Raw genomic sequence first — 24,751 nt, forward strand, 5'->3', positions numbered from 1 at the left:
TGCTCTGTGTATAGGTATTTTTAAGGCTAAATACTTTAAAAGTAAATCTAAATAAATTATGTCAGGATGCTCAACATGACTAATTGTTAGAGAAATGTAGATCAAAACTACAGTATCACCTCACACCAGCCAGAATGGTGTATGTACACACACACACACACACACACACACATGCATGCACACAATAGAATAGTACTCACCCATAAAAAAGAATACAATAATGCCATTTGCAGCAACATGGATGGACCTGGAGATCATCATTCTGAGTGAAGTAAGTGAGAAAGAGAAATAAAAATGCCATATGATATCACTTATATGTAGAATCTAATAAAAGGGACACAAATGAACTACTTATTATCTATAAGTTAGATGATTGATTTATTGAATATCTGTAAGCTCATTTGACTGTCCTTTATGATTGATTTACTGCATTCTGTTGATTCTTGTCTTGTATTCGGCTTTATTCCTTTGATAACTATGTAAGTTTAAAAAGCTAAAGCTCTAAATTGTTCTTAGAAACAATGAATAGTACTTATATGTATATTTTAAAACAGTTTTATCTCTCAATGAGTTATTCTTCCTAGAATAAACTTTGTTTACCCCTACCCCCCAAAAAATTAGTGATCACCTAATGAACAAAAAGCTTAACCAGGACAGTTTTGGGGCAAACTGTGATATCATTACCATAAGCAATTCTTTGTTGGATTAATAAATGAACAGCAAACACACACACCACAAATAATTAAATAAATAAATAAATGCCAGCTGACTCTTCTTTCAGAGAAAGTTGAAATCCATTAGTCACACAGGTTCTTTTCTGAAGGGCTCCCCCTATAGGTATGAGCCAACCTTAAAGATGTCAGGATGATTTACCCACTACTTAATAGATTCCTTTTTAATCTAGATTGTTGAAATAGCTTTCAATGGTCTTTCTAGTGTGGTCATTAATACTCTGTAAAAGGCAAAAGCAGGTTCCTCTTCCTTATGATGAATACCTGTCTTTAGTGGTGCAAAGATTCATCAGCTCATTTACTGTAGACTCCTTGTTGAATATAATCTTATTAACTGGACATTTTAGTTCCTGGCTCACATCACTTCTCTCAGCACTTCTCCTGCTGTAATTCTTAAAGGTTTTAACATCCACGTGAATGATGCTTCTACTACTCTAGACACTTGGTTCCTTGTCAGAGAGCTTGTTCTCCATTATTCCTCAAATCCATCCTATGTTCACTCAAGACCATATCCTAATTAATACCTTCAGCCTTGCCATAATCTTTGATTCCTTCCCTGACTATCAACTCTTTTCTCCCATTTATTTCCTAGTACCCTGATTCAACAATCATCTGACCCCTACCTACTTAGTGTCCCTCATTTCTTCAATTTTCACTGCCTTTTTAACTTGGCTTACATCTCATGATTAATCACTATGTCTTTTTCTTTTACATACCCTCTATTCTTTTGCCATCATAAGACGGGTTAAATAAATTCTTGATCACTGAACTCAGCAAGATTTATAATGCTACCTGGCAGTCATATTTCCCCATGCCCCTCATACTGCCATATTTCTACACATCAATTTCATATCATCCCCTCTCCCCAAACCACCACCATCTCTGTCCCATCCTGGGTTTAAGCAGATGACCTTGCTTTCCCTTTCACTGAGAAAATAGAAGCATCCAGAGAACATTCTTAAGCTTATACCACTGCATTTAACCACCTTCTGCCATTGCGTGTCTAAGCTCTGTCTTCCCCTGTTAGCATGAAGGAAGACCTATCCAAGTTGGCAAATGCCAACCCTCTACTTGTGTATTAGATTCCATTTCTAGAATGTACTCAAGAAAACCACTCCAGTGATTCTCCCTTCATTGTCTTCAATCATCAGTTTTCTCCTCCCTAATGCTCCTTTCTCACCTTCTTACCGACATACTGTTACGTCTTCTGTCTTTACACAAAAACAAAGACAACCTCCTTTGATCCTACCCTCCCTTCTCTGCTGATACCACTGAGTTTTTCTCCGTCTCTTTATAGCAAAATTGTTCCCAAAGTTGTCAGTCTTTACTCTAATTTCATTTTTTCTCATTTTTCTCTTGAAGCATTCCAAACTGGCTTCTGCCACCATCATTCAACTGACATAGCTCTGGCCAAGATTGCTAATGACCTCTGTGTTGCTAAATCCAAAGATCAAATATCAATCCTCATTTTACCTGACCTACAGGCAGCACTTGACGCTTCCACGACACTGCCTTCTTTTAGTTTCGCTCCTAATTCACTGGCTTGTTCTTGGGCCTTTGCTGTGTCTTTCTGTTCTTTCAGAACGCTTAATGTTAAAGTGTCTCAGAACTTGTATTCTTCTCTTTCTGTCTGTTCTCATAGTTTTTGTGATCTCATTTGGTCTTTCGGCTTTGCATGTCATCTACATGCCGATGACTCCGGATTTATATTTCCTCTGTGTGCCTTTCCTCTGAATCTGCATCATGAAACTCCAGCTGTCAGCTTAGTATCTCCATTTGGATGTCTAATAGTCACCTCAGGTTTACTGTGTCTCAGATTTATCTTCTGATTCTTGTTTCTCTTCCCCAACCAGTTCTCTGTCTAGATTCTCTATGTCAGTAAATGCCAATTTTATCCCTCTTAGTTGTTCATATAAAGACTGAGCGTTCTCCTTGATTTCTCTCTTTTTGTCATACTGCACATCCAATCTGTCAGTAAATCGTATCATCTCTGAATTCAGGGTACCTTCAGTCTCACCGCTTCTCATTGTATTCACCCTGGTTCGAGCATCATTTCTCCCCTGGATTATAGTCTCCTAGCCCCTCTCCCCCTTTCTGCTTCAGTCCTTGTCAGAGCAGCCAGAATCAAACCTTTTATTTATTCTTTGTAGATGGAATGTTTTATTTAAAAATGTTACAGAATATTTTATACAGCAGGTAAACAGAAATGGATACAATCTTTCCCTTTTGTCCATTTGAAAAAGCTATTTCAAGGGGTCACAGAGTCTTTTAAAACTGTTGATTTATAGAGATCAAAAAAACCCACACACTTCCCATAAGACTCTCCCTTGCTGGCCACAAAATATGAGCATATGAATCCAGTTTCCCAAAATGAGAACACAGGAAGTTCCTAGGAGACAGAACTGGTTCTGTGGTGATTAGACAGAACTGTAACTTGCATCCAAGAAGGAGAGAGAGCAGAGTTCTGTTAGCAACCCACAAAGGCCCGGGGCTTTCCCCTCTCCCCCTTTCCTCTCCTCCTTTCCTTTCCTTCTTTCTTCCTCACTCCCCCCCCCCCCACTTACTTTTGTCCTGTCCTTTCCTTTCCTTTCCTTTCCTTTCCTTTCCTTTCCTTTTCTTTTCTTTCCTTTCTCTCTTCCTTCCTTTCTTTCTTTCTTTCTTTCTTTCTTTCTTTCTTTCTTTCTTTCTTTCTTTCTTTCTCTCTCTCTCTCTCTTTCTTTCTTTCTTTCTTTCTTTCTCTCTCTCTCTCTCTTTGCTCTCTGTCTCTCTGTCTCTCTTTTTCTTTCTCTCTCTCTCTCTTTATCAGGATTAAGATATAAGTTATTTACTATCATTTCTTTCCACAGAATCCTTCAGTAACTTTCGATTTCACTTAAAGAAAAAGCCAGAGTTTTTACTGACTTACAGGCTCACAAGACTTGGCGCCTTGTTACATCTTTGACCTCATCTCCTCTTGCTCTAAGCCCAGCCCTACTGCTGCTGCTCCAGGCACACTATTTTCCTTTTGTTCCTCAGATATGCCTAGAACATTCCTGCCTTAAGGCATTTGCTGTTCCCTCTTCTAGAAGCCCTCTTCTCTCAGGTACCGCCACAGCTCACCTCCTTGCCTCCTTTGGGTCTTGACTCCAACATCCATCTTTCTGAGGCCTTTACTAAACATACTATTTAAAATGTTAACCTCTCTATAAACTTCCTATTTCTCTTTCCTACTTTATTATTTCTGTTAGTGCTTATGACTAACATATACTGTATAATTAATTAATTGTAGTTACTTTAATTGATTACTTGTCTCCCCAACTTCTCCCAGACTAAGCCTTTGAGAGGGTAGCAATTTTTGTTTCTTTTGTTCATGAATACATCACCAATGTCTGGTGCATAGTAGACTTTTATTAAACATTAAACATTTGGTAAATGAATATATGTGTGATTGTCACACCAAAGGGATGTCTATTTGTGACAGTTCAAACCACAGGGCCCCCTCTGAGGCTGTGAGTGCTAGTCAGATAATGTATGATCTACCTGCTGACTGCAGGATAACTTGAAGATGATATTGGCCAGAAGAGGATATGAAATAATTCAATTTATCCCTTAAAAATGATTTGGGAAGGGACCTTAAGGATATGTCAGTGCTCAAATGGCCAGACATTAAAGAAGGAACTTATATTCATTGATTTATAACCCATTTTCTGATCTCTAAGTTTTGCTTGATCAGTCTGGTCTCATTGAATACTCACTTTAAAAACCTATACTACTGAAAGAAAACATATCTTACAGAAGAAACATATTTGGAAATTAGATTCATCACAGATAGGATTTATAAAGTCACGAGAACTTATGCTTAGAACAGTTAAGTATAAAAAAGAAAACATTTAAAGCATAAAAAATACCACATAAGCAAATTGCCAAAATATGACAAATGTATTAAAGATAGATAATGAGAAAATGCCAGCTCACAAATACAACTACATTAGAAGAAGAAATAGAGACTATCCTAGAAAAATAAAAAATAAACACACAAGAAAAAAATCTGCATCATCAGAACTCTTACAAATAAGAATTTTCTTTTTAAACCCATAAAGCTGCAGAAAATATGGTTTAGTAGTTTCATGGTCAAAGCTCTGATGTCTCCTGCCAAAACTGTGTCTGACCCTCACTAAATAACGCCCACTGGAAAATCACCATCAAATACCGAAATCTCTGATAAACTTACCAGGCTACTTTATTTTAAAATATAATGAACAGGGATTCTGTCCCTTTCCTTTAAATCATTTCACTTCAACTTTACTTTTTAGTATTCTTGAAATTTGATTTTATTTATAGCATGATGTTTTGGTGTATGTATTGCTGTGAAAGCACTTTAAAGTGTTTTGAGGAGAATTAGAATGTTACATCTTCAAGATTCGAAGTAGTTTCCACTGGGTATTTCTGCATCTGACCAGCATGCAAGGAAAGAGAGAGAGTATGGAGATTTCAGGAGCCAGACCTGGGAATGTTGCATATCACTTCTAACCATATTCTGTTGGCCAGAACACAGTCGAGAGCATTTCCTAAACAAGGGGGCTTGGGAAATCTATTCTTGCTACGTCTTCAGAATAAAAGAGAGTGTGTTGAACATACAGAATCATTTCTATCACAGTGTCTGATCTAGCTTTTTCCCGTGCATATGAGATAGTTAATGCTGTGAAATGAAATATAGTTTTTCTAAAATAACATTTAATCCTTAATTTTGCTATCTTTGTAAGCAAAATAGTCCAGAACAAAAACAAGTCCTAGACATTCGATAGCTTTGTTTTCCGTATTCCTGACTGTGCTTATTAATTTGCCTAGATTTTAAAGCTGCTAAGTTTTAGCACAGGAAAACCATTCCTCTTTCCCACATCTTGTTTTGTAAGCATGACCCTTCATTGGTTTTCTGTTTCTGAGAATTTTATGATCAGTTTCTGCCTTGCGTTCTGTGATCTGGCAACCCTGACAGGGATTTGAGCAATATCAGCAGCTGATTATTACTAATACCATCTTGACAAATTTGAGAGGATTCACAGCTTCTTTTTAAGATTCTGATTTCACCAGTACTGTGTAGATGGGCCTTTTTTTTTTGAAAGAATGTCAATAATATATTTAGTATTTCTTTGTACAGAAGAACAAAGGACACTTTAAAGTTCTCTGATTGAGTCACTCTTGTCCTTAAAAACCTACAATGGTTTCCTGTTGTCTTCAAAATAAAATCCAGACTCACTATGGCTTTCAAAACTACGAGCTTCACTTACCTTTCCATCCTTCTCTCCCACTAGATAAACTAGATTTATCTAGTTGTGCGTTGTGCATATAAACTAGATTTTTATTCTTCAGACAGGGAGGAGACATCTGCTTCTGCTGTACCATCTGACTGGACTGCCCCTCATTCTTTCCACCTTTTAAAAACCAAGTTTACAAAGCCCAAGTCAAACACTCCGTTCTGCAAAAAACTTCACTGTTCTCCCCGTTAAACTACTGCCTTTGTCCTCTGTGTTCCTCTAGTGCTTTAAGTAATTTGTCTCCCACAGAACCAGTTACGTTTTGTTTTGCCCAATAGGTTTATGTGTATATATATGTATCTCTGAGGCTAGACTATGCATTCCTTAAGGGCACATGCCTTTAGAAACAGACAACATTGTCGCTTTGACTATTCCTGTGTATTCCTTGGCCATACAATTCCTTTAAGAAATGTTAGTTGATTTTGATTAAAATTGGGAAATTATGTAAATTTCTGTCATTTACTAACAAAGGGCACTGGACTAAGAGGTGATGTTAGAAGTCTCGAGTCAGCTTATTTAAGGAAGCTCATGGAGCTAACCTCAGCTGGATATCTTGAACTAAAATATCCATTTTCTTCTCTTTTTAAACTTTGCTGTGTATTTCATACTAGCTTACACTAGCAAATATATTTAGCAACCAACGAGAATTGCTTAGTTGGATGATTTTTTTGGTGAAGTAGCACAACTTTTAGCCTTTAAAAAATGGCATCTTGCCTTCTGAGTTAGCCAAACTAGGACCTGCCATGATAGCCCCTCTCCCTGTCTTGCAGGTAGAGTGTGGGACGAGAATGGGGAGGTAAAATGAGAACTGGAAGGCTATTCCAAACAAAGCTAGCAGTATAATACAGAAAATTTAGCTGTTTTTGTACTTGGCCTCCTTTGGCATTATTTTCTGCCCTCCCTCCCATCTTACCCCACCTCCCCCTTTATTCCTTTTCCTTTTCTGCCTCCAGAAGGCTCAGGGGCTAAATAGTTCTTAGAAGTATGCAGTCGTACGTACTATGAAAGTGAGGGGTCATTTTTTACTTTTGCTGCCCAATGAGTCTGAAAATGTTAGTTTATATTTTTTTCTGAAGATATGAGACATTTTTGTGACTGTACCCTGTACACTGCTGTGTAAAAAAGTCTGTTCAGTGCCTATTTATTGTACAACTGCAATTTTCCTGGCATTTGGGATTTGATGATAAAAGAAGGTAGCAATAAATCTCTGTCCCTATGGTGGCTACGTTCTAGAAGGGAACACCGATATTAAACAAATAGTTATAAAGATGACAAGTCCATCCTGTCTACACTATACATCTATACTAGGGGAAGTATAATGTGTGAAGTGAGAGAGAACATGGAGTTTTTATATATGATCAGAGTAGAGAGAGTGAGAGGGAGGTGGCATGAGATGAGACTGGAGATCTGGGTGAGGATGCTTTATGTAGGATCTTGGAGACCAGAGTTACTCAAAGCATGGTTCTGGTTCTAAACTGTTTATAATGGGTCCACGTGAGATCACTAAAGAGCAAATGTTTAGGAACTCTTATTGCATTTTGACATTACCACAGTATCTAAGTGTGTGCAGTCGACGTTTTAGGTAGAAGTATCCTCTGATGGTGGCACTGTAATAACAGAATAGCGTTCTGGGATAAATACCCGGATTAAGAAGCTTGTAATTTAACACACTACTTTCTTCATCGAGAAAGTCTTACTATAAGAAAGATGTTAGCCGAACTAGACAACGTGTTTAGTGACATAGCGGAAATTGTGCAGTACCTTAAGGCAAATGTGTTAAATTCTACTACATTATTATTTTCTTTATCATGTGATGATGTGAAGGGTATGAAAGCTGACCATAAACAGCTGTTTTTGCATGTTGAGTTATGATGACGATAGAGGGAAAACGTTCTGTTGAGAACGTCTGAACCACAAAAGAAACTCTTAGTCTTTTTGCAAGGAAAGAAATCACTTTTGTCGTGGTATTTTAAAGTTGTGAATTGGACAGCATAGATTTGTTTATATATCTGACATCTTTGATATTTTAAATGATCTAACTCCATTCATGCAAGGAAGGAATGCAAGCTATATTTAATAATAGATGAAACTGAAGAGTAAAATTGGGAGTTAGTAAGTACTATGGAAGAACAGTTTCTATAGATTGTTATGACATGTTCTGTAATTTAATGAAAAATATCAATGGGATAATTGATAATCTTGGCATCTTGACATCTGTGAGTACCTTTCAAATTTGATAGAATGTTTGGAATTTTACTGTGTGTCAAAAGAATATCTATGCATAAAAATAGTGGATGCAGCATTCCTTTTAATTTTTGGAAGACAGTGTAGATTTAACCATGACTTTACGTGAGAAAGCATTGTAACTGTTTATTGATAAAGGATTAAAGATAGATTTTTGAAAATATAGCATCATTTGCTTCATTTTAGATAAAAGTTAAGAACAAATATCCTGAGCTTTCAGTAATTCATTTTCTTCTATTCCTGCCAATACATCTTGTGAGACTGATTTCTCTATTATTAGTGTTAATAAAACAAAACATAGATATATGTTCTCCCAGAGAGCAGTATTGGCACCCATTCAACCCAGATAAGTTAACAAGCAGAAAACAAGTGTAACTATTGGTACACACAGTGTTCATTCAAAGTGTGTGTAAAGCAATTTAATGCAGGAGTTTCTATTTTCTTTATAACTTCTTGTTTTTTATGATTGTGAATGACAAAAGTTATGAGCATAATCGGCAATTCCCCATTTTAATCTCCTACATGCACATTTTCAGTAAACAATGTGTATAGTTTCTATAATTTTTTTCCTGTTATGTTTGTTCGGCTTAGATTTACTGAAATGTAATTTTAAATCTATTGAGTTTGTATGTCTTTTAAAATTTATTTTTCTGTAAGCTCACTTTATTATACTTCACAAACATAAAATTTTAAATCTCGAATCTGTTGATTTATGATGGATTCGAGATTGACAATTTGTCTGTCACTTCAATAAAACTGAGGGAAAAACTAGTCCGTCACCATAGATAGCTTGAGAATATGTCTGTGGGAAGGCTGAGGATTTTGAAACAGTCCCAAGGGCAGGAAGAAGCCTTTGAACGTTCATGGATGGCTGCTTTCCCACTGTTAGGGTTGCTGTGTGGACTTTCTCAGTCAGGAGGCTTGGGAGATCCCAGCCGTCAAGCTTGCTCAGGTGCTCAGAACAGCAGCACAGCTAACCTCAAATCCTGTGGCCAGCTTGGTTTAAGACAGTGCAAATGCCACCTCTGTAATCTCTCCTGATGTGCAGCCTCCACCCACTCCACGCAGGAAGGAGATACCCATCACATTCCAGAAATACCTGATTCAACTGCATTAAGGTGATTTTAATGGAGGGGAGAGGGTATAGCTCCCTGGTAGATTGTGTGCTTAGTGGCAGAGTATGTGCTTAGCATGTGTGAGGTCATGAGTTCAATCCCCTGTGCCTCCATTAAAAAAAATTGAAATAAATAAACCGAATTACCTGCCCCCCTAAAAAATAATGTTAACAATTGTCATTAAGTGAGAGAAGCCCTTTTATGCTAAATTATTAGCAAAATCATGGTTATCTGTATAATTACTAAATATGTGAAGGGTTGATCTGGCTATGTTTTATTTAGAATAATGGAATTTTCTATTGAGTTGAAAAGGACTTGACAGTCAACTTGAGCTCAGAGAGTTTTGGCAGAAAGAACTGATTAAGAATTTGGGTCTTGAACTCAGAGATTGGAGTTAAGTGGCTACAAACCTGAGGCTGCTGGAAACTAAAAAAGGCAAAAAAGGATCTTCATGCAGAGGCTTCGACCATCACCTTGATTTCAGACTTCTACCTCCCAGAACTGTGGGAGCAGAAATTTCTGTTGTTTTAAGCCACCCAGTTTATGGCAATGTGTTATGGCGGCCCTAGCATGCTAGCACCTGTGCTGACGGAGTGTCTTTGGTGTATGAATTTCCAAATGAGTTAAACTAATGTCCTTTCTAGGATTGCAGTTTTTTTTTTTTTAAAGAGTTTGGGTGTTGGAATCAAATTGTTGTGTGTCCTTTACTTAACATTGACCTTGGGTAGGTTATTTAATTTCTCTATGCTTCAGTTTCTTGACCTGTAATAGTTTGATGATGGTAATGGAAATGATAATGATAATGATAATGATAATAATAATAATAATAATAATAATAATAATAATAATAATAATAATGGTATTTACCTTATAGGGATAATGTGATGATTAAATGAAATAATCCACGAATGCTTTTAAGTACAGTGTGGGAAAGCTGGTAGGTACTTTGTATATGTTAGATCGTTTTTGTTAATTGTCATCTAGTTGATTTACAATGTTATGTTGTGTTAGTTTCTGGTGTACAGCATAGTGATTCAGTTATACATAAATATATATATATTTTTATATATATATATTCCTTTTTATATTGTTTTTCATTATATACCATTACAAGGTATTGAATATGGTTCCCTGTGCTATACACTAGGACCTTGTTGTGTATTTTATATTAGTAGTTAGTATCTGCAAATCCCAAACTCCCAATTTATCCCTCCCCACCACTTCCCCCCTAGTAACCGTAAGTTTGTTTTCTTTGTTTGTGGGTCAGTTTCTGTTTTATAAGTAAGTTAATTTGTGTCCCATTTTTTTTTAGATTCCACAAATATGTGATATCATATTGTATTTTTCTGTATGTGTTAGATATTTTCATGACTATGATGAGTTGGTGGTGGTGATGGAGGTCTTTTGAGTTGCGCATTTGCACAGTGGGAGAATTGGCTGTAGAAACCTGTGTGTTGTCTTTGTCAGTCTGACGATGTTTTTACCGCTACTCTAGTCATTCCACCAAACTGTTTATTTCTGCACCTTTGGGGATTGATCGTCACATATTGGTTCCTTTTTCAAATGCTCACATCTTTAAAAAAATGAAATCCTATTCCCAATCATACCTTACCCACAGGAGGAAAAAGAAATCTGTCAGATGTGAGCATTTGAAAAAGGCCTTAAATATGCAGCCTTGACTAAGACAGGCACGAGTCCTGCTCACAGAGAGCTTTCAACCTGTCGGGAAAGGTAGAAAAAGCTTTTTCTATACAAGATCCTTACCCACAGGAGGAAAAAGAAATTTGCTGTGAAAATAAAAACATTAAAAAAAAAAAAGAGAACAGTAACATGTAACTACTTTAACAGTGAAGAATGAACAAAAATTCAGCAATAAAACAACAATGATAAAAATGTAAAAGACTTTGCTCTTAAGGAATGTGGTCCGGATGTACCTGAACTCCTACGGTGGCAGTGGCTGAGATGAGAGCCGAAGGCATTTCATTGGTTTATCCTGCAAGAGAACAACAAATGTGACCTCTCTAAGGGTGTGCGTATTGCATATGGATCTGCCCGGAATTGGAGCAGGGAGAATTTTAGCAAAATCTGTTTCTATGGCTTCAATGACCATCTTTGGGCTAGTTTAGGCCTCTTTTCTTGGTTCCAGTCTATTTGACATTGCTCCTTGGGTATCTGACAGGTTCATCAAACTCAATAAGCTGTGGTCAGAGTGGCAGGGCAGAGGAAGCAAGTGAGAAAAGGGCACATGAATAAAGTCAGAAATTGGGACACCAGTAGCACACTCTAACCTGAAAGGGTGGTGATGGAGAGGCTGCCTCTCCCCCAGTATCCTGATGAAATGTATGCACCTTTAGGGGCAATCATATGGAGGCAGAAAATTTTGAACAGAGTTTAAACTGGAAATGACCAGGGGGGGGAAAAAACAGAAGTGATCAAATCAGCCTGGAATTCACTAGATTAAGCTTTCTAGCAACTCTAAAATGAGATAGCTAGAGTGGAGGGGTTAAGAGAATCAGTTCTGGCGGCACACTCTCTAGCTTTGAATCCCAGCTCTCCCAGCTCCAATCATCAGCTGCATGATTCTAGTGAAGATATTTAACCTCTCTGTGCCTCACTCTCCTCATCTGTAATATGGGTACCTCACAGGATTATTAGAATTAGTGAGTCAGTCTGACACATCTTAAGCACTCAATGACAATAGTGATTATTCTTTCATCAGGAAAAAGTGAGGCCTTAAATTGAATATGAGGTATAGAAAATAAAGTTACATTTTTGTACATCTGAGTTTTGTCAATCAAAATAACATCTCACCTACAGAAGGGAACAGGATACTACAGTAGTTAAGCCAAAGGAAAACAATAATTTGTTGTGGGTAAAGGAAATCAAAAGGTGAAAAATATACCTGTAATGTCAGAAAAATAGTTGTCAGTCACATTGATGCAATTTGCTGTGGGAGAGGGAGGAAATGAAAGGAAATGAAACGAGTATCTGTGCTTCGGCGTTTTGAGAAGCATTCTTGTCTACAATCAATAAGAGCCTGAAGTACTGAGATAAATAACAAGTGAAAATAAGTTGTCAATTTCTTTTTGTTGCTGACAAAATTTATGTTACAAAACTGCTGCTAATTTTACACAAGAGGTTTTGCTTAGAAACTTAGATCTCCATCAAAAATTTCATTTATTGAATTCATTTCTTAAAAAGTGAAGTATAGCCAGTTTACAATGTGTCAATTTCTAGTGTACAGCATAATGTTTCAGTCATACAGATACATACATCTATTTATTTTCATATTCTTTTTCACTATAGGTTACTATAAGATAGTGAATATAGTTCCCTGTGCTATACAGAAGAAACTTGTTGTTTATCTATTTTATATATAGTAGTTAATATTTGCAAATCTGTTGAACCCGTTTTGAATGTATAGTACTGATCAAGACATGAACGAGGTGGGCTTTTTCTATATCTTAGCCACTGTGTACAATGTTCTGTAGAAGTTAATGAGGAGGTTTTACGTGCCCTACAGGATTATGTCCTGTTGATCAGTAGTTTGTATACTTTCATTCTAGTAAATTCTAAGTAGTAAGAGCTGCCATTTATTAAATGCTTACTATATGCCAGGCACATACTAGGTGTGTTTATCTACATTTTCTTGGCTTCAACAAATATTTACTGACACCTACAATGTGCCAGGCACTGTGGTAGGTATTAAGAATAAAGCAGTGAAAAAAATCCTGTGGAAAATGGAGGTTACATCCTGGAGTGGGGGAGTGGTGGAAGTAGACAGTGAACACATAGGCAAAGCTACAATAAATATATAAATCAGTAAAATTAAGCAAAGAAAGGTGATAGACAGTGTTGGGTATGTATATGGGAGTGGTTTGCAATTTTGAATGGGGTCGTTTGGGAGTGACCTCACTGAGAAGGTGACGTTTGAAAGAAGTGAAGCAGCTGTGTGGGTGAGAGCATTCCAGACAGAGAAAATTGGATGTGCGAGTTCCCAGGGCAGGAGCATTTTTGGATAGTTTGAGAAACACCCAAGAAGCACGAGGGCAGAGTCGATGGGATGAGATAGATAATGAGAGATTTGGTCAGAGAGATGCAGGTGGGGTTTCATGTAGCTGTTCATGAAAGTCCACGTGGGTGGTGCATGATTTTCTTGGAAGATCTAGAGGCAGCAGTTTTATTTTTTGATTAATCTGTTGCTCTTCCCAAGGTCCCTTTGGCCAAAGTGGTGATCTGAGACTCGGAGCATGGTGCTCATAGTTGGACCTCCACAAATATCTGTTGTGTAAAAGAATAAATTAGGAGAATGAGGCTTACGTGCTAGCTCTGAATTAATTAGTTGTGTGACTTTGAACAGATTACTTTCTTGTCTGCATCTTAGTTTGCAAACTGGGAACTTTTCAAGCTTTCCTATTAAGTGACCGTGAGTGATGGCCAGTCTTCCCTGCAAGCCCCTTTCTTGGGTCTATAAAGGTTGAGAGTCAGCTCACACGGGGAAAGGATAAAGGCGACCTGAAGACCCCTGTACCACTAACACATTTATTTACCTGCTCACTCAGCAGCTCTGTCCTTCTGTTTCCCTTCTCAGCTCCAGTCTTTAGCCAAGACAGTAATGCTGGAGATAGAGGCTGGCTCTGGCAGGGTGACAGAATTCTTGAGGCATTTCTTCCTGTTAGAGGATTTGATGATATGTGTGAATTGACACTTTGGCCAGGCTCATGTTGAGTCTTGGGTCCCTGCCAGCCTTTTTAAGATACTAACATAAACTTATCCTCGTTCTCAAGCCATGCATTTGGGAAACCCACTTTGGGTTTTGCATCTAGTAATGACATGTTCATCAAAAAGAAGATTCTGATGTCAACTAATCACAAAGAATTATGTGATGAGTCAGGAAAGATTTTGAATTATTATGTCTTGAAGCCTGAACTTAATAAATTACCTTTAAGATGTGGGCTACAAATAGCCTTAGAAAAAGAATGATTTTTGATGATCGCAGAGGTAGAATCAAATAAAAATCTTCCTTTGAAGATGGAATTTTTTAATGACTTCTATATTTACCATTTCTGGAGTTAAGTTTACAGGATGAAGGGAGAAATCTGATGTAAGTAAAGCTGGCTTCTGGATATCACTAAGAATATTCTGGCCCTTAGCCCTTCTGGGGAGGTTTACATTGTCTCTTAATGTTAGACAAAGCCCTATCCTTTAACAGAAAACCCGAGGCAAGGCCAGAAGCCAGCAGACCGGCTGGGCCCACATGGATGCTTTATTCTATTCACATGAACACAAAGTACTGCAGTGTGTTGGCAAAAGCAGCCAGTGCTCACTCTGTTTGTCCATTGGCAGTTAAAAATAAGGGCTGCATGGTAGGATACATTTTTAAACTGATGACTCATGGCTTTTGCAGACTGGTAACATTTGATAAGCCAGTAAGTCAGTCCTGTCCTCAGAAATTATATGCATATATATGTGTATACACACACACACACACACACACACACACACACACACACACACACACACACACACACACACACACACACACACACACACACACACACACACACACATAATTTATATTTCAACCAGCAAGGCTCACTAGCTAACAGTGCTATTTAGTTGACTATTAACACATTTCCAGTTCTCTTTTCCTTGCCATTCCTAGGGACTTAGTTTAATTACCAATATTTTGCATGATGGTAACTGAATCACAAAGGGGAGTGACAGAAACAGGCCAACCCTGTGTGGTGCAGTTTAATGTGACAACAGCAGGGAGAACTAGCATTTCTAGACTGCACAGCAGTTTTCAGAGTGGACTTGATCCTCCGCAGCCCTGGGATAGACAGGCATTCATTATTATGCTCTCCTGATGACAGGTGCAGGCAGGTTGCGTTTGGCTCAGGGAAGAGATGGAACGGGGCCTTGACCCAGAGCTGACCAAGGTCCAAGCTGGTTTCTTTTTGTCACGTTGCCTCTAGAACTGGCTTTGAAACACTACTTCCTTATTTTCCTTAGAGCATTTCAACTGAATTGTGTGAGGAGTTCAAAGTATGTGGAGAATATAGTGTTGACTGAAACCTAACCTCCTTCTCTGTCCCAAACAGGCATCTCTTTTACCTTCTACTGTTGCAAGAGAGTAAGAGTGTGCTTTGGAAGGAAAGTCACCTTTGTTATAAAAATTCTCTTCTCCCTCTTACCCTCCTTTTTTCAGTCTTGCACATAATCATTTTCGTTTTGAGATACTGCCTCTTGATTCTAATCTTTTTTCTCCTATACTTTTCCTTTTTGCTGTTTTAATGTTATCAGTCTCCTTTCATCTCTTTGGACCCCTTGTCATTGACTTCTACTTTCAGAATCATTCTCTTATTTTCTATGGTCCTATTGCTTTTACAAAACCTCACAAATAAATTCTTGAAGTGTTAGGCTCTGTCAAGTGACATGTGAGGTAAGGAAAGTGTTCAAGTCTGTGGCTGGTTAAATTAAGTGTGAGCCACTCTACCCTTGAGCCCTGGAATAGAAACCGAGGTACTCTGATGATTGTTAATATAAAGTGAAGGAAACGGGAAAATGAGTCAGAGATCACTGCATCTCCATCCCACATTTTGTAACAGTCAACAACATGTGAAAAATCATATTGTTGCATGTATTAGTGGTTCATTCCTTTTCATTGCTGAATAGTGTTCCATTGCATGAATTTATGACAATTTATTTATCTACTCCTTCCCTTTCCCCTCCTCTCCCTTCCCTTCTTCTCCTCTTCCTTATTTCCCTTCCATATGGGTGTCCAGTTGTTCAAGCATCATTGTTTAAAAATCATCCTTTATCCATTGAAATATCTAGATGCTTTTGTAAAAAATCAATTAAGCATATATGAGTCTATTCTTGTACTCTTTATTTTATTCCATTAATATATATGTCTGCCTTCATTCCAGAACCACACTGTGTTGATTACTATAGCTTTTATAATACAATCTTTTTTCTGCAAATGATTCTTTTTATTTTTTATTCTTTTTTTAAATTAAAAACTTTTTTAGTTGAATTATAGTCAGTTTACAATGTTGTGTCAATAGTCAATATCTGGTGTACAGCGTGTTTCAGTCATATATATATATGGTATAATCTTAAAGCCGGTTAGCAGACATTTAGTCCTTTCTTAAAAGTTAGTAAGGTATTTGGTCTACACCAAAGGGTTCTTGATATTTGGTCCTATCCAAAACATCCATGAGCATATTTGGTTCATGCCAGATGGTTTTGGACAAATCAGATACCAAGGACCTTTTGGCTTGGACCAAATGTCTCCAGTGGATGTTTTGAACAGGACTGAATATGATCAAATATCAAAGACTTCTTGGCATGGACCGAATAGTCCTGCAAGTATCAGGACCTTTTCGTGTGAATCAGGTGTCTTACGAACATTTTGGAAAGGACCAAATATTCAGGACCTTTTGTTATGGACCAAATGTCTTATGGACATTTTAGACAGGACCAAATGCCCTGCAAAGTTGAAGTCAGATAGTGCAAATACTCCAATTTTGTGCTTTTTCATTCTTTTTGGCTTTTCTACTTTCTTTTTTTTCCGTGTAAATTTTACATCAGCTTGTCAATTGCTACCAAATAGCCTGCTGAGATTGGACTTGTCTTGAATCTGTAGATAGATATGAGTATAATTGATTCCTAACAATATGAAATCTTATCAATGAGCATGGTAAATCTTTTCATTCATTTAGGTCTGCTGTAATTTCACTTGGCAATATTCTGTAGTCTTCAGTGTAAAATCTTGTCTATATTTAGATTTCTCCATAAGTATTTAGTGTTTTTTAATGCTGTTATAACTGGTATTGTTTTTTATTTATATTTCCAATTATTCTTTGCTAGCATATAGAAACAAAATTAGTTTCTGTATGTTGACCTTGTAACATTGCTAAACTCACTAGTTCTAGTAGCTTTTTCATAGATGCTTTGGGAATCCTCCTAATTTTACTTTGCAGTGAGTTGTTTATTTTATAATCAATAGTTGTTGAATTTTGTCAGATGCTTGTCTTGCATCAATTGATATGATGAAGTAATTTGTCTTCTTTAGATTACAAACATGGATTACATTGATGATTAAAAAACTGAATCAACCTTGCATTCTTGAGATGAACCTTACTTTATTAGAGTTTGTTACTCTTTTTGATGTATTGTGAGATTTGATTTACTAATATTTTGTTGAGGGTTTTACATGTATGTTCAAAAGATGTATTTTTTTATCTGTTTTAGTTTGCTTTTTTTTTTTGTATTGTCTTTGGTTTTGGAATGAATAATACTAGTCTCATAAAAAGAGTTGGGAAATGTTCCCTTCTCTTCTGTTTTCTGGAAGATTTATGTATAGTTGATGTTATTTCTTCTTTAAATGTTTGTGTTATTTTTCTCTGGTTGCTTTCAAATTTTTTCTTTGTGATAACTTTCTTTTTCTATTGTTTTCATCAGTCTGATTATTTTATCGCTGGTCATGGATTCTTTTGTGTTTATCCTATTTGAGATTCATTAAGCTCTTTCAATATGTAAGTTTATGTCTTTTTCCAAATTCAGGAAGTTTTTGGCCATTATCTTTTGAAATACTTTTCTTGATACTTAACTCTTTCTCCTTGCCTGGGGCTCTGATGACTTCTGTCTTTCTATTTGTTTTAAGAGTGTTTGCCCTTATTTTATGGAGCATTTTTGTAATAGCTTTTAAAATGTCTTTTTCCAGATAATTCCAATACCTGTGTCATCTTGGCATTGGTTTCTGTTGATTTTATTTTTCTTATGTAAGTTGAAGTCTCCCTGGTTTTTCATATGCCAAATAATTTAAGATTATACCCTGAACATTTGAATATTATGAGACTTTGAATTTTGTTAAATTCTATGGAGAATGTTAATTTTTTTTTTTTAAAGCAGGCAATTTGCCCTGCTGTATTTAGACTGTGAGTTTTGACTAGCATTCTTTGGTGTGATTTCGAAGACTTTGTAGTGTTATTTCATGTGTGTACCACCCAGAGGCAGTCTGTGACTTGGGTGATGGTCTGTTTCTTAGAAGTACTTACTGCCACTGTGGTGGTAGTTCAAACTCTGGTCTTCTTTCTCAGTTTACCTGCTGGTACTTAATTTTCAGAGCCCTCAAATACTCCATGCATTCTGTCCAGGTTTGGTAGCATTCAGTGGGAGAAAGAGGATGGAATGTGCTTACTCCATCTACCCAGGATTAAATTCTCATGCATGCTTTAGTTTTTGAATTCTTTTCACTCTTATTTGTTTAAATATTTTCAGTAACACTGTCTACTTCCATTCTCTCTAGTTTCTGATTTTATATCACTAAGTAGATGTGTGTTGGATCTCCTAATCAAAACACTGTTCATGTTTTCCATTTTTTATCATTCTTACCAGATTCTCAGTTAATATCCTCAGGTCTCATTCCCAGATTTTTTTATTCATTAATTTTGAGCTCTATCTGCTGCTTTTTATAGCCAATGTTTAAAAAATATTTTTAAAAATATACTTTTATTTCTAGAAATTCTATTTGGTTTCCTTTGAAAAATGCCTAATTTTTCCTCATACTTCTCTGTTCTTTTATTACTTTTTCCTGTTCCTTAAAAAAGCTCCAATAACTTAAAAATACATTTTTTATACTTTTTGAACATGTTTTTCTGACATTCTGAGTTCATGAGATACTAATTCTCTTGTTCTGTGCGTGTGTCTCCTGACTGTTTTTCATGGTATTTTATTTCAATGCAATGTATTACTGTTACTGTTATTATTATTATTTCATTGTGATCCTATCTTCATCAGATTTTTTCCTCTTATGTACCAGAAGTTGTGGAAGCTCCCTTAACAGAAGTTTTATGTTTGCTTTTCAGAAGACTCTAGGGGTTTTATTCTAATTTCTGATTTCAGAACTTCTTACACCAATGGGGAGTGTGATTGTGGATCATGTACTTGCAAGCAGCAAGGCTTGAGAGCTGACATTTATTATAGGTGACTTTGTTTTCCACCTTTGGTTCTGTGCAGCTGATAGTCATTTTTGTCAATTCATAGGCCCATGTGCTAAAGTTTATACACATATAAATATTTATATTTACATGTCTTATATAGTATAGTCCTTCAAAGCTCCCTATTTTTATTGGAGGGGTCAGTAACATCATCACCTCTTCTGGCTTTGGCCATAATTCATTGTTTCCAGTTCTTGCATAGATGTTAAAATCTTACTGCATTATCTTAAGGCCTGTACTGTGTGTCTGAAATCCTGTGTCCTACCCTCTCCCATTTATTACATGAGCTACTCCCTTCTCTGCCAATTCTCAGCTCTCTGTTTTTCCCTAGCATCTGGGAGTTTTCTTTCTTTCTTTTTTTATTTAAAGCTCAACTATGAATAAAGTAATCTTGAACACTGTATTTAGCTTTGAGATGTATCTGTGATAGAAGGGGATTCTCTCAGGGTCATTAGAGTCTACCACTTTGACTAAACTTTAACTATGTGGTTATTATTATATTAGTTTTCTGTGAATGCTGAAATAAATTACCACAAATTTGGTGGATTAAAACAGCACAAATTTATTATCTTACAGTTCTGTAGTTCAGAAGTCTAAAATAGATGTCACTGGGCAGAGTTGTGTTCTGTGTGTGTGTGTGTGTGTGTGTGTGTGTGTGTGTTGGGGGAGAGGGTATTATTATGCCTATCAAAATAATTGCAAACAAAAATTTTAAGACTGTCTAAAGGATATCTTGATTTAGTATATAAGACAAAACACAACATAAAGAGGTGAGGATAAAGGGACCAATATGGTGGTAAGCTTTCTATAGTACAATTCAAGTGGTAACATATAGACTTTAGAGTAGATAGTATAGAGTATGTGTACTGTATTCTCTACAACAGCAATTTAAAAAGCTATGCAGAATGATATAGTTATAAGACATACAGATAAAATGGAATATTTAAAATACTGGCATTTAATGAGTAAAGACCAGGGATGCTGTTAAGCATCCTTCAAAGCACAGGACAATCCTAACAAAGAACTGCCCAACCTTAAAATGTCAGTAGCTCTGAGCTTGAGAACTCTTGCCCAGGTTGAGAACCCCTGCCTTAACTAATAAGATGACATAGTTAGTATGGTTTTTCTAAAGCTTTGCATTTTAATTTTATAGAAACAATTCTCTCTGTACTCATATTTTAATGGTTTCCATGAATTTAATTAGGTCACATAATTACCATAGCAGGTTCAACTGGAGTTAGTTTTGGAGGGAACATAAGTGCATGTGACAAGGTTACTAACCACCAGCTTTCAGCATGTCATAGGTGAGAGTCAGAGAGGTTGAGAAGTACTCCTGATTTTATGATTTGGTTGGGTACAAGCAGGTTAGGAGAACGTCTACATGTAAATATATGTGTGTGTATGTATATTTATTTTTTCCTCTCATATCTTTCAATTTTTAATGTAACTTTTGTAGATACTTATTACAATTCATTATTTTGGATGTATTGCTCTAGAAGGATCTAATTTCCTAATGAATAATTTCCTTTGAATGAATTCAAGGCAAGTATATTAATTTTATTTTGTATAGTTTTGCAAATTTAGGACATTTCATAAAACAATGCTTCATCACACATAAGTACCAGACTATTTCTCAAAATTTACAAATTTACAAATAGAATCAAATGGAAAACTTGATAAGGAGATAATTAAAATTAACTTCGGAAAAATCTTCCAGATTCTGATTTTTTTTCTCTTAAAAAGTCCAAGACAGAACTAAACATGTTCCCCTCATCCCATTATAGTATAATACAGTACATATTGCTCTGCTGCCACCTCTGACTCTGCCCGGTAGGTATTTTGGTAACTGGCTGCCTAGGAGCCTTTTGAAGACTTCAGAATCTATTGTTTTGATGGAAAGTTAAGAAACTCAATTAACTGGTCTTTGATCGCTTTTGAAACTTTTTCAATATGAGAGTTTAATGAGAGTTTCACATTTTACCTCAAAATTTTAGGTCTATATTGAAAAATATTATATACCATTAACCTTGAGTCTGCTTTTTTGCCTGCTGAAAATTAGATCTCAGATGACCTCCTTTACAGTCCCGACCCGTATGGTGAAGTGTGGGTAGCACCTGCATGAGTGTGGCCAACAGTGGGGTGGCTCTTCCCTCTTGTCCAGGCTTCCTTGTCTTCTTCTGGTCATTTCTTCACTCCTGGACCCCATTCCCCATGTGTGACATCTATTCTTTTCTATCTTATCTACCTTATCTATCCTTCCTATCTATCTATCTATCTATCTATCTATCTATCTATCTATCTATCTATCTATCTATCTAATATCTATTTATCTATTTATTTATCTATCTTATCTATCTAATGTCTATCTTTCTTCCTGTCTATCTGCCTATCTGTCTGCCTGCCTATCTATCTATCGACCTATCGATCTATGTATCATCTATCTAATCACCATTTACCTCTTCTTTTCCCTTTGGGCAGCTACCCTGGTCCTGCTGCGCGCTGGTCCTGGAGAATCCGAGCCAGGTCTGGGCGCTGTGTTTGGCAGGGGGCGCGCGAGGTCCCGGAGCTGTCCAGCAGTTCCTGGCTAAGTTCTCTCCTGCGCTCTCAGCGCGAGGGAAGCTCTCCAGCGCCCCGCCCCGGTCAGGGAACCTCTCCCCTAGTGCTCCCGGGGCTTCCCAGGCTTGTCGCCCATCTCCGCCAGTTTCTCCCTACTTCGTCCAGCCCCACCTCAGCAGTCTAGCTTGAGTCAGTAGCTTTCCTCCGGAAATCCCCGAGAGGGAGTCCCCTCTCCAGTCCCCGGGGCTGCACGGTTGGACCCGGGCTTCCCTTCTTTGCCTAAAAGGCGGGCGGCGAGAGCGTCTCCTTTTAGCCTCGCCTTCTGCGTTTGGGTGGTCCTTTCTCTCTCTCCGTCTGTCTTTCTAGACACGCGCCCTAAATCGAGGGGTGAGGGCAAGGACTGCCCATCAACTTAGCACCCTTAAAAAAGATCTTTGGATCCCAAAGGAGGTTGGCGTTGCCGGGGTCAGCCAGAGGGAGGAGGAGGGCGGAGGCTGCAGCGGCTCCGGGGATCGCTGGACGGGGTTTGGAGACCGAGGAGCCCGTGCGGGAGAGGGACGCGGGGCGCCGGGCCTCGCCCTCGGGCTCCCTCCCTTCCCCTCCTCTCCCCGCCTCTCGGCCCGCCCCTCCCTCTCCGAGGAGCCTTCTCTCCTCCGCGCGTCTCCGGGCGCTCTCTCCATTGTCTCTTCCTTTACAACAGGTTCGGGCGGCGGGGAAGACGGGCGGGTGCGGGGCCGCCCCAGCCCCGGCTTCCTTGGGGAAGCGCTCTTCCTCCGGGTGTGCGTGCCTTCGGCTGCTTTGATTCGGCTCCGGAGCTAATTCCCCGGCGGAGCAGCCCCCGGCGAGTCCGACCCCTCCCTCCGGGCCCCCTCCCAGCCCGTGCCCCGCCGCCTGGGCTCTGCGTGTGGGAATGATGTGCGCATTGGTGGGTCTAAGTTCTTTCTCATGCCTCAGGGTCCTCCCTTTTTCTTCTTAGGCAACCAAATCGTACTAATCTTACTAATCGGTAAATCAGAGGCAGCAGGAGAGACAAACGCTGTTTTCCCGCTTGATTCCAAGAACCTCTTTGATTTTTATTTTTATTTTTATTTTTAAAGAGGTAGACGATGGACTGAGCAGATCCACACCATGGAGTCTCGGGTCTTACTGAGAACATTCTGTTTGATCTTCGGTCTGGGAGCAGGTGAGTGGCCCTAGAGCTGGGGCGGGGGAAGTGGTGGCCCCCGCCTCGGGGCAGACCCGGCTGCCTGGGGATGCCTCGCTTTTCCTCCACCAGAAGTAGGTCTGGAGTGGGAAGCCTGGAGTAGGGCGCGGATTTGGATTTGGATTTTTTCTGTGCTTGTCTTGGAGACCGCAGGGCGGGTCACACCCCTAGTCCGGGGTCTGAGGGCGGAGGGGAACTTTGCACGGAGAGGGGTTTAAAGTAGGTCACGGAAATGGGACTGGGTGCTCCGCTATTTAAAGCTTGGCTGCTGATCTCAGGTAAGACTCTCGGCGGCGGAGGGAGTCGCCTCTCGTCGACAGTTTCCAATATTGTCTCTTAAGACGCCGTTCTTTGCTGCCCTGGAGGAAGAGGCTTGTATTTTGATGGAGCTTCTTCTTTCTTTCCTCCTCCCTCCCCCACTCCTTCCAGTTTGGGGGCTAGGTGTGGACCCCTCCCTGCAGATTGACGTCTTAACAGAGTTAGAACTTGGGGAGTCCACGACCGGAGTGCGCCAGGTCCCGGGGCTGCATAATGGGACGAAAGCCTTTCTCTTTCAAGGTATGAGAAGCGTGCTCAGTCCCCAGTGTGATTTCAGTTCGAATAACCCCAGGAGGAGCTGGCCTCGCCGCTCCTCCTAACTTCAGTATTGCCTCATGCGTGACAATATCTGAGCTGAGATATGAAGGGGTCACACACACCTCCTGTCTCTTTTTAAGTGGCTTGGTTTCTCTTGCTACCCGCCCCCTCTTCTTTCTTACTTTGTACTCTTGCCAGTTCTAATGGATAGTCCCTTAATTACTGTACAGAAACTCCGGTGGCAGATGGTTGATTTTGGAGTCTAGGGAACAATGAATTATAACACAAACGCCTCGTTTGGGTGAAATTGATTTAGGTTGGAAATAGGGTAGCTTAATCTTAGTTAAGATGCTGCTCTCTGAAAGTTTCAGATACAATGGTGCCCAACTGGGGAAGAATTTCTTCATGTGGGTAGCTTTGTGGGAAAATTAGTATCTCTCAATAGTTTTATCTGCTGTATATCACAAACACGATCTTTGAGACAAGATTCCTCGTTGAAAGATCATGATTCTTCCTTCTCTATCAATGACAAGAGAAAGAAAATAATATTCTCTTAAAAATTATTTTGAAAGTGTTTAAAATAGGTGTTAATTCAAAAGTATACCTGGTGTCACCATTAATCGTGTACTTAGGATTTTAAAACTTTGTTTTGAAGTCAGTGGACATTGAGTATGCACAAATGTCTACATTTTAAATTATATTTAAATATGTTTTATAGTCAGAAGCAAATTCGAACGCATCAAGCCTTCAGCTTTGATTTACCAAAGCTTTTGAAAATTGCTTGGTTTGTGGGAAGATGCTGTGATATGAGCTTCTAAAAGGTAGCTAAACACACATAGACTAGTTTCACATATGGTGAAGCACAGATGAAGGCAAACGAGAAGTGGGCTTTGGTTTGACATCTCTGATGGGCTGACTAAAGCATCTTCTCCCCATCCCACCCGTATTTTTCTTTGGTGATTTCGGTGCTGTGGCTTAAAAAAAAAAAGTGCAACTGATAATTACTAAAGAGTTGAATATGCAA

General features: G+C 38.4%; 1 protein-coding gene across 8 annotated transcripts in view; it reads left to right on the plus strand.

Annotated features, from left to right (window-relative positions):
- The window catches only part of NELL2 (neural EGFL like 2), a 342,904-nt gene that overhangs the window by 31,095 nt on the left and 287,058 nt on the right, over positions 1–24,751 (plus strand). For 3 of the 8 annotated variants that reach the window (XM_072972950.1, XM_072972947.1, XM_072972949.1), the window contains 2 exons: positions 23,045–23,130; positions 23,581–23,709. In XM_072972950.1, the coding sequence (XP_072829051.1) occupies positions 23,076–23,130; positions 23,581–23,709 (184 nt within the window). In that variant the 5' untranslated portion in view covers positions 23,045–23,075. The other 5 variants (XM_072972948.1, XM_072972952.1, XM_072972945.1 and 2 more) reach the window with 5 other exon arrangements.

Source organism: Vicugna pacos, chromosome 12, assembly GCF_048564905.1.
Source record: "Vicugna pacos chromosome 12, VicPac4, whole genome shotgun sequence".
NCBI classification, from domain to species: domain Eukaryota; kingdom Metazoa; phylum Chordata; class Mammalia; order Artiodactyla; family Camelidae; genus Vicugna; species Vicugna pacos.